Source organism: Argentina silus (assembly GCF_951799395.1).
Source record: "Argentina silus genome assembly, chromosome: 1".
NCBI lineage: Eukaryota > Metazoa > Chordata > Actinopteri > Argentiniformes > Argentinidae > Argentina > Argentina silus.
In genome coordinates, this window is record NC_139655.1 from 4,119,923 (window position 1) to 4,130,047 (window position 10,125).

Genomic DNA, 10,125 nt, shown 5'->3' on the forward strand with positions numbered 1-10,125 from the left:
CACTCTAAGCAATTTGGGAAGGCTCTCTGTTAGCGACCGTAGGGCATTAGCTGCAGTTAAGGCCGTCTAAGTGATGCTTATGCTCTCCATCATCCAGATTTACAGGACTGCCCTTCACTTCACAAAGGTCCGCTCATTAATGGAGGTCCTAGCGTCCCCACTTTATGGTTGGTTTATACGAATGGCTACCTTTTTGTCTGCTCCTCTGTTACAATTGTGACCAAGAGCGCTATTCAAATATTTTATTTGTGCTTTATTTCTATACTGCAGCGAACAGAACAGTCTGTCTGTTCTTTACAACTCTAAATTTAAACTTTGGATTTACCATGCAATGTTGTTTTTCCTGGTTTTGTTCAAAAGACAATGGAGAGCAATGACATACTGTACTTCGACTGCCAAACTCATCCAGGTGTTTTGTTTACTTGAGTTCAGTTAAGTTCAGTTAGTTCCTGCTGGGACCATATATACTGAAAAATGTATGCACTCACTGCAATGTAAGTCGCTTTGGATAAAAGCGTCAGCTAAATGGCATATATATTATTAGTTAGCACAATGAGCTCAAACTCCGCTTTTCAATGTTGTTTTGTTTTTGTATTTGGCAGCCTCCGCCTCCGACAGCCTACGTCTCAGAATGGTCATAACAATGTTATGAATTATGACATGTCATTATTCACAACTCTGTTATCCTGTCTGTCTATCCGATGGTCATAACAGGATCATAATGCACAGTGTCATAAGACATTCTATTCCTGTCTGACATGTTATAATACAGCTGCCCCTGACATCTACATGTCAGAAGGGTCCTAACATTTCATGTCATGGCCCTATGACCCACTATCTCTGTCTGATGAGCATAACATGATTATGACATAATGCACAATATCATAAGACTAGTGATTCTATTTCTAACCAACATGTAATGTAATAATAACAGGTTTCGGTAAAACGGAATGGATCATGTAATACCCTTCCTAAAGACCTCTTACTCTGTACAGTTCCTCTACTGTTAATAATAACAAATAAAAAATAAAGTAATCCTTCCTTCTTCTAGCATTGTGACTGCCAAGGGCACCTGGTCCTAGCGTAGATTTTTGCTTATGATAACTCATGTACCAATGATTCACTTTAGACAAATGTATTTGTTGCAAGTCGCTTACATTTACATTGACATTTTTGACATTTAGCAGACGCCTTTTATCCAAAGCAACTTACAACAAGTACATTTGTCTAAAGTAAGTGAATCATCTACGTATACATCAGTCATCAGAAGAAAAACAAATCTATGCTAGGAACAAATCTATGCTAGGATAAAAGTGTCTGGTAAATGTCAAAAATGTAAATGTAATGTAATGTAAATATAATGTACCCACATAGACTAATGATGCTGGCCTGCCCCTGCAGTGCGTCCATGGATAGAACCTGCTCCTGTGAGGGAGAGCTTAGGACTGGTTAAAGTGGTCAGTTCAGGGGCGCTTAGTGGCGCAGCACATAATGTGCATACCATATAATCACAAGGTTCCTGGTTCGATTCCGACCCTCGACACGTCTTGCATGTCATTCGTCCTCTCTCTCGCCCATCCGTCCTGTCAATCTCTACCGTCTCTATCCCAATAAAAGCAGAAATGCCCTAAGAAACATATATATATATATATATTTATTTACTCATTCATTTATTTATTTATTTTAAGTGTAAAATGTAGCGTTTTCCAGTGCCGTTGGAACTACCTTTTCCATGTTCCGTGTCTCAAAGCCAGTAGAGCAACCATTGTTCTGTCCCTGGGGATAGACTCATCCATCACTCCTTGCATGGGTGCATTTAGATGTTAATGTCTGATTGCACACTGGACTGGAGGAGACAGCCTGATGGAACAATGGGACCAAATTAGTCAGCTGAAAGCTGTTTTGTTTAATTCACGTCCGACAAGAAAGCAAGCTAGGCAAGCAAGAATGTCTTGTCTTCCCCTCCCTCTGTATTTGTTCCGCCTACTCTGCTAATTGCTTTAAGCTAAATTCAGTTTGGGAAAGCAGCAGAAATATGTGCTTGTTGCTAGGTGCCTGGTGTGCTGCCTTAACCTTCCTTCCTTTGTCAGCTGCTGTACTCTCAATGTGATACTGCCTTGAATAGAAGAACCCAGAAAGAGAGTAGGCCTCAAGGCCGTACACCCGATCATAAACATCTGAGTGTACCTTGTTCAACTCACCCATTTTTATTTACTCACCCATTTTTGTGTGTGTGTGTGTGTGTGTGTGTGTGTGTGTGTGTGTGTGTGTGTTTATATCTGACTTCACATTCTATTGAATGACATTAATGTTATTTATTGATTTAGAGCCATGGTTTACTCACCCATGTAATGGATGGAATATTTGTGTCTGTTGTTGTAAAATAGTTTTTGTAACCAGTGGGTCTACTTCACTCTCATCTGGTCTACTATACTCCCTTGCGTAACATGATTTTTTGAGGGGTTTTGATAGGCCTTGGTTGATTACTCAGTGATGGGGCGGAACATGGCCTCCTGGGTTTAATGGACAAGCTAATTACTGTTCCACTGAGTCAGTGACCGATGACTGTCTATAAAGCCTAGACACCTACTCACTTCCCTTTGTCTCGTCACTGCACCACTGGACACACACACACACACACACACACACACACACACACACACACACTCACATAAACAACAACGTGCGTACTGATTCCACTGTTAAACTTTGTAAAATCCCTGGCATCTATTTTTCTACCCAGCCTGTCAGGCGCTGTATCTGTGGCTGAATATGTACCTTAAGTTTCCCTGCCAGTCAGTCACGGTGTCTCCTCTTGAGCCTTGCCCCACAGAAGCATGTGCATGTGACAGCGTCATAGATGGCTATCACACATAATTGTGACTGACCAGTTTTCCCCGGTTTTTCTATTTCTGGCGTCCTGAATTCTGGCTCTATTGTGTTCGGCTGTCACGGTAACATCCTTGATAATCCACCTGGTTTTCTAACCCCTCAGCCAGTTGTTGCCCAGTGGTGTAGGCTAGGCTAGGCTAGGCTAAACTAACCCTCAGCTGCTCCCACAGGGTTTAGCCTAATTGAGAGTTATGGTAATGACTGTGTGGAGGAGCTATAGCAGAGATTGGAACACACTACTACGCCAGCTGAGCTTCATGATAATGTAGAATTGGACTCCCATCTGAAGATCCAGAGGAGGCTGTCAGCCTTCTGTGTGTGCCCAGGATTGGGCACACCTTTTCTGTGTATTTGCTGCTATGACTGGGTGTAGATCAATGGTGCCATTTAGGCTGGGATATGTGGTCTTGGATATGCGACCTGTAATCCAATACCAGAGATCGCGCTCCCTTGTAACAAGCCCCCACCACCACTTCCTAACCCCCACCCCTCTAACGTAGCATTCCTCTTGGTTCCTACCTCAGCCACATTGTTTAGGCGCACAATTAAAAGCAGCCTTTATTCACATAACGTGTGTGTGTGTGTGTGCGTGTGCGTGTGCGTGTCTGTGTGAGTCCATGTATGCATCACCATCATTAATGTACACACACACACTGGTCTCAGGGTTTATCTTGCCACTGTCACGCCTGCCCTGGCCTCTGATGTGTATCTGGTGTTGAGGATATTTTTGTTCATTACAATATTGTGTAGCCATGCAGGAAGCCCAGAAGATAAATGTGGCAAAGTGGAGCAGAGTGTCACACCGCCACAGGAAACCTGCCTGCTGGGCCTTTTGCCATAATAATGCAGCTCCATCTCTCTCTCTCTCTCTCTCTCTCTCTCTCTCTCTCACATAACGCGCTCAGTTAATTTACGCCGACCTCCATATTCGCCCTCTTTCTCTCAGTCAGAGTGCAATTTCAGAGTCGCTACACTGCCAATATACTGTGCCTACGCTGACACAAGAGGAATCTACTGTAATGCATGCCACACATCAGACCCTAACCCTAACCCCCAGAGGACATGGAACCAGTTTTACCTGCCTCTGTTTTGAGAGGGAAAGGTGATTGATACAGAGGTGTTTATTTTAAGCCCTGGGGCTTCAGGATTTCAGGAGGATACCTTGACTGAGGTTGGGGTATCACATTATAAAGAGGCTAGTTTTCTCTCCCTCTCTCTCTCTCTCTCTCTCTAGCTTTCTCTCTCTCTAGCTTTCTCTCTCTGTCTCTCTCTGTCTGTCTCTCTCTCTCCCTCTCTCTCTCTCTCTCTAGCTTTCTCTCTCTCTCTCTCTCTGTCTCTCTGTCTGTCTCTCTCTCTCTGTCTGTCTCTCTCTGTCTCTCTCTCTCCCTCTCTCTCTCCCTCTTTCTCTCTCTCTCTCTCTCTCTCTCTCTAGCTTTCTCTCTGAAAGGACCGCAGTCCCCCTCCTACAGCACAGCTTTGATGACCATGTAATTACCTATGTGGTGTGAAGTGGGTTTTCTCCCTCTCCTCTCCTCCTTGTCCCTCTCTTTACACTTCGTTACTCCCAGAGACAAATCGGGTAATTGAGGATGAGTGTGCAGTTTTGGGAGTCCAGAGCCAATTACCTGCCGTGACGCAAGTGCTCACTGAAAAAGGTCTGTCGTCGCTTAGTCTTTGGAAGCAGCAGCTCTGGCGTGTCGGTCTGCGGCCACACATGATGTGATTGAAAACCAACTACGGTGTTGGTCTAAATGCATTGGTAACCTCTAATCCAAAACTATTTGTTTTCATTCCATTGAGTATAAAAGATCCTTTTAAGGCTCATTATCCTTATAAGGCTACTCTAGCTAGAAAGTGGAATATTGAGACTTTGCTCCTATGTTTTTGTCTGTGTTCCCCTACCGCCTTGTCTGGCCTGATGCGTCAACGTCATAGAGTGGATATCTTCAAGCAGCTTAGAGGGTACGCAGACATCGGTGAGATGACAAGCCATCATCTTTTCTAGGTGATTTTGGCAGGATGCCACAGCTCTTTAAATCAGATATGCCTGCAGATGTCCATACTCCTCATGGTACTTGGCGAAAGATGTTCTCTTTTCCACAGAAAAAAAGACAGAAAAACAACAAAACACAAGCAACTGTTGAAGGAGAGGACTTGTGTCAGCCAACAATGCCCTCTCACCCTCTCTGCAGGGGTGGGATCCCCATGGCTGCTCTTTGAGGTGCAGTCAGTGTGTTTCATTGAAGTACTGTAGGCTGGGTACGATTAGTATACATTATTGATGGCAGGGGCATGTGCCGCAATGCCAAATACTTTTTCTGCTCCATTACTGAGCTCCCACTGGGACTTAAGACATTACCTGTGAGATGAGTACTTCAGTCAGCAAACGCGGGCGAACACTGGTCGATGGCCAGATAGATAGTGGTCTAGCCTCCTGCCCCTGAGACTCTGTGTGTGTGTGTGTGTGTGTGTGTGTGTGTGTGTGTGTGTGTGTGTGTGTGTGTGTGTGTGTGTGTGTGTGTGTGTGTGTGTGTGTGTGTGTGTGTGTGTGTGTGTATCCTTATGCACTAATGCACCTAAAGAAGTGACACGCATGCATGTGTGCGCGTGTGAAGACACACATGTCTGACTGTCATGTCACTGACATGGTGTCCCTTTGGTAGAGGGCTCCTGTCACTGACATGGTGTCCCTTTGGTAGAGGGCCCCTGTCACTGACATGGTGTCCCTTTGGTAGAGGGCTCCTGTCACTGACATGGTGTCCCTTTGGTAGAGGGCTCCTGTCACTGCTCTGTGCACTTGCCAGTGCTGTGGGTCGCAGTGGAACTCACTTCTTTAGGTGCATTAGTCCAAGGACACACACACACACACACACACACACACACACACACAGAACGCATGCATGTGTGTCTGTGTCTGACTATCATGTCACTGTACCTCTCTCTACGGTCACAGTGGAGCTCACTTCTTTAGGTGCATTAGTCCAAGGACACAGGAGTAGGACACAAATACTCATATGGCACAACACCACAACACCACAACACTACAACACCACAACACCACAACACTACAACACTACAACACCACAACACCACATGTTGGCTCTGGTGTTGTAGCCTAACATGTTGGACCATATCCCCGTCTTTCTCTGTCTTTTTCTCCCTATCTCTTTTCAAAATCTCTCTGCTCCTGTTTTCCCATCTGTCTGTCATGCATCCTTTCCTGCGTCCTGGCTGTCATTAGCCTACACTGTGTAATGCCAAGTTGTGAGCTTGCACTTAACTTTTCACAGGGGCTAGGCATTTGTGGTGATGGGGGTGGGGGGGGGGGGTTTAGCCTTGCTGGCTTTGTCGGGGGGAAGGGTTTTCCCGTGGCACCGCAGAACTGGGTCAAGGGGATTAATTTCCTGGCCTGGATATAGTCTGGACATAGCTGTTTGGAGCTAATGGGAGATTAGCTGGCAAGTTTCACTTCCAACGAGTCTCTGGAAGCCCGCCGCCTGTCGTCCCTCACACAGGGGGTTCTTAAGGAAAAGTGTTGTGTTGTGTGTGTGTGTTTTGTCTGTGTGTGTGTGTGTTGTTGCGGATGTTGTTTTCCCACTCCACACTGTTCATCTATGTACACGGTCATGTACTGTATGGGTTCACGGGGGCAGGCCGGTCAGCCAACTATTGCGTGGCGCGTGTGTGTGTGTGTGTGTGTGTGTGTGTGTGTGTGTGTGTGTGTGTGTGTGTGTGTGTGTGTGTGTGTGTGTGTGTGTGTGTGTGTGTGTGTGTGTGTGTGTGCGTTTCTACTCTCTTTATACAACTGGGAAGCTGAGGCTCGGTACTCCCACAGCCCTTAGTTTCAGTGTCCATCCATTAGGCTGTGCTCTAAAGGTTTCTGCAGACAGAGAGAGTTGACTGTGTTGATAGCTCTGGATAATGTGCCCCTTGTGGTAATGGTGCAATGGGCTATTAGCAGCTCTATGTTAATTGTTTGGGCTTTTCTCATGGCCTGGGCGGGCGGTCAGGGCAGTGTGAAAACACTCACCCTCTCCCTCTGTCTGCCGATCAGTCTCTCTCACTCTCTCTCTCTCTTTCTCTGTGCTGCTGATCAGTCTCACCCTCTGTCTGCTGTTTACAGGTCAGATGGCTCTCTGCAGAGCTCTCTCTCTCTCTCTCTCTCTCTCTCTCTCTCTGTGCTGCAGATCAGTATCTCTCTCTCTCTCTCTCTCTGTGCTGCAGATCAGTCTCTCTCTCTCTCTCTCTCTCTCTCTTTTGCAGCTCAGTCTCTCAGTGTTATTTATAATGAGGCTATGCTAGCACCACTGGGGTTTTGGAAATATTGGAATTAAAGGGAAGTGCATAATGAGGTTTCTTTTGATGTGCTTTGACTGTCTCTCATGGTTTCCCTCTCTCTATCTTACCTCCCCTCTCTTGCTCTCACTCTCTTTTCCCTCTCTATCTACTCATTCTCTCTTTCTCCAGCTCTTTCCCCCGTATCCCTCTGCTCCTTCCTTGTACAGTAAAGACTAACTGCAAACTCCTGTGACTATTTTGTCCTCACATTAAAAATAACTGTATGGACAAAGCAAGAATGTATTTTCTGTTAATCAGAAATTCAGATTTTATTTCTTTTCTTGTTGTCTTTAAATGGTTTCTGGGGGGCTGGGTTGGAATATTGAGTCAGCTGGTTGAGGTTGGGAGTTTTTACAGTGCTGCATTTTCTATTCAAGGGATGTTTTCATGGAGAGGAGTAGATTATGCCTGCATTGTGACTAACTCTGACTTCTCTCTCTCCCCCCCCCCCCCATCCCCTTCCCAAAGGAATTGGTAAAAACGTTATCTGCGACCGCACCGCCACCCCCCTTGACGCCTTCCGCATGATGTCGGCGGCCCAGTACTACCCAAAGCTGCTGAGCATCATGGGTAACGTGCTGCGGTTCCTGCCTGCGTTTGTGCGTATGAAGGAACTGCTGGAGGAGGGCTATGTAGGGGAGCTGCTGGTGTGTGAGGCCCAGGTCCACAGTGGAAGCCTCCTGGGGAAGAAGTACAACTGGAGTTGTGATGACCTCATGGGCGGAGGAGGGCTGCACTCCGTAGGGAGTTACATCATCGACCTGCTGACGTTTCTGACGGGCCAGCGGGCCGCCAAGGTCCACGGCTTCCTCAAGACCTTTGTCAAGCAGACGGACCACATCCGGGGAATCCGCCAGATCACCAGCGATGACTTCTGCACCTTCCAGATGGTTCTGGAGGGAGGGGCTTGCTGCACTGTCACGTTGAACTTCAACGAGCCCGGAGATTTCCGTCAGGAGGTGACCGTGGTGGGGACGGTGGGCCGGCTGACGGTCAGCGGGACAGACCTGTACGGACAGAAAAACAGCGACGGCGGGATCGGCGCCGGGGGCGGGCCAGAACTGCTCCTCAAAGACAGCACCCCCCTGGAGAAGGCCTCCCTACCGGAGAAGGCCTTTAGCGACATCCCTTCGCCGTACCTTACCGGAACCATCCGTATGGTGCAGGCGGTGCGGCAGGCTTTCGAGGACCAGGACGACCGGCGCACCTGGGACGGGCGGCCGCTGACCATGGCGGCGACCTTCGAGGACTGCCTGTACGCGCTGTGCGTGGTTGACACCATCAAGAAGTCCAACGCGTGCGGCGAGTGGCAGAACATCGTGGTGATGACGGAGGAGCCCGAGGTCAGCCCCGCCTACCTCATCAGCGAGGCCATGCGGCGTAGCAGGATGTCACTCTACTGCTAGTGACTGTGACTAGATTGCAAAGATGGCCGTCTGGACCAGTGCTGGGGGGGGGGGAGGCGGGGCGGGGGGGGGTGAGAGAGATGGGAGGAGGAACATTATGATGAGCGCTTCTGCCTTTGCAGACAGGGAAAGTGAGTGAGTGAGGGACACCCCTGGGTTAGTGCTATCTGCCTTCACATTGGCTATTTGTTGGTTGGCTGGCTATCGATGATCAATTGTGGGGAAGGAGCAGGTCCTGCTTCCTGGGACTCTCTCCTCTGCATGATCCATCCTAGATTACATCTTACATCCTGGGTCTGAGGAAGGGCAGGAAGAGAGAGCATCTCCAAATAAACTGTGGTTACCATGGATGCTACTGTATGCTTAAAACAACACTGGTTTGTAAGGTTCCTCTGGAGAGATGAATGTGTTAACCCAGTGAGCTTGAGCGCAGTCTCTGTGTACGTCTGGTGTGTGTGCGTGTGTGTGTGTGTGTCTGAAGTCTGTGTGTGGAACCAGAGAGTGAAATGCCGAAAAATCAATAGTTTGGCTGGTAGGGGCTCTTATACAGGTGCTCCCTCTGGTTAGGTATGCAATAAATCCACCTAGAGCTCCTCCAGTGGAGTCATGTCATCCCGCCTGCACCAAGGGAATGCCTTTTTCCTGCTTCTCTATTTTTTTATAGAAGTCGATGTAGTAGCTTACGTCCATATGCAATAGACTCCTAATCTGTGGATACTGACGATGCAATCCTGTGCTATGCTGTGAGTAAAGCCTATAGGCACGCTTTTATACCCTAATAATGTTCAATCTCAAGGTCGTCCCTGTGTTATCCTCAGCCGTGTTAGCGTTTGCATGCTTTAAAGCTTCTTATGTAGCCGCAGAAATGTGGGGTAAAACAATCAGTAACAACCTCCCTCTGGGGTAATGCATGGGGCAGGACACTAGCACGCATGAAGCCTGTAGACTCAGATCAGAGACTGGAACCAAGGCCATTCTCCAGTTGAATGACTCTCTGGTTCCCACTGTGGTTGCACTATATGAATAGGATGAAGTTGAATTTGTTGTTCTGACTGAAGAGATGGAGAAACATTACCTGTAGGACGATGTCCTTTGAGGTAGCACGTCAGTGTGTAGGACAGCTTTGGTAGGTATTTCTGACCTGGCTTTCAACCAACTGATGCAAAAAAAAAAAAAAAAAAAAAAAAAAGGAAAAGAATACCAAATTATGATTTATCGTTTGAAAAAAAAAAAAGGCGATTTACAAAGATAATAAAACAAATTTTAGTATCTGTTTTATAGCTCAAAGATTTCCAAATCTACTGTAGTTTCTAAAGACATTTGACCCATGAAAGAGAGGCCCAGGGAGTTTCCCATCATTGTTTACTCATAGCAATCCACACAGGTTATGGGAGAGCATTGTAGCACATGTTGACCTATAAGCCAAAACATTGATTTTTTATTTTTTTTATTTTTAGTTCCATATTACTCATGTTTTCCCAATGTGTAT

General features: G+C 46.8%; 1 protein-coding gene across 1 annotated transcript in view; it reads left to right on the forward strand.

Annotated features, from left to right (window-relative positions):
• gfod1 (glucose-fructose oxidoreductase domain containing 1) overlaps positions 1-8,636 on the forward strand; it is a gene marked incomplete at its 3' end in the record, with an annotated part of 23,773 nt that extends 15,137 nt beyond the window's left edge. The window contains exon 2 of the mRNA XM_083670010.1: positions 7,699-8,636. Coding sequence (XP_083526136.1) covers positions 7,699-8,636 — 938 coding nt within the window. The remainder of the gene's footprint in view (positions 1-7,698) is intronic.
• Positions 8,637-10,125: the final 1,489 nt, after the last annotated feature.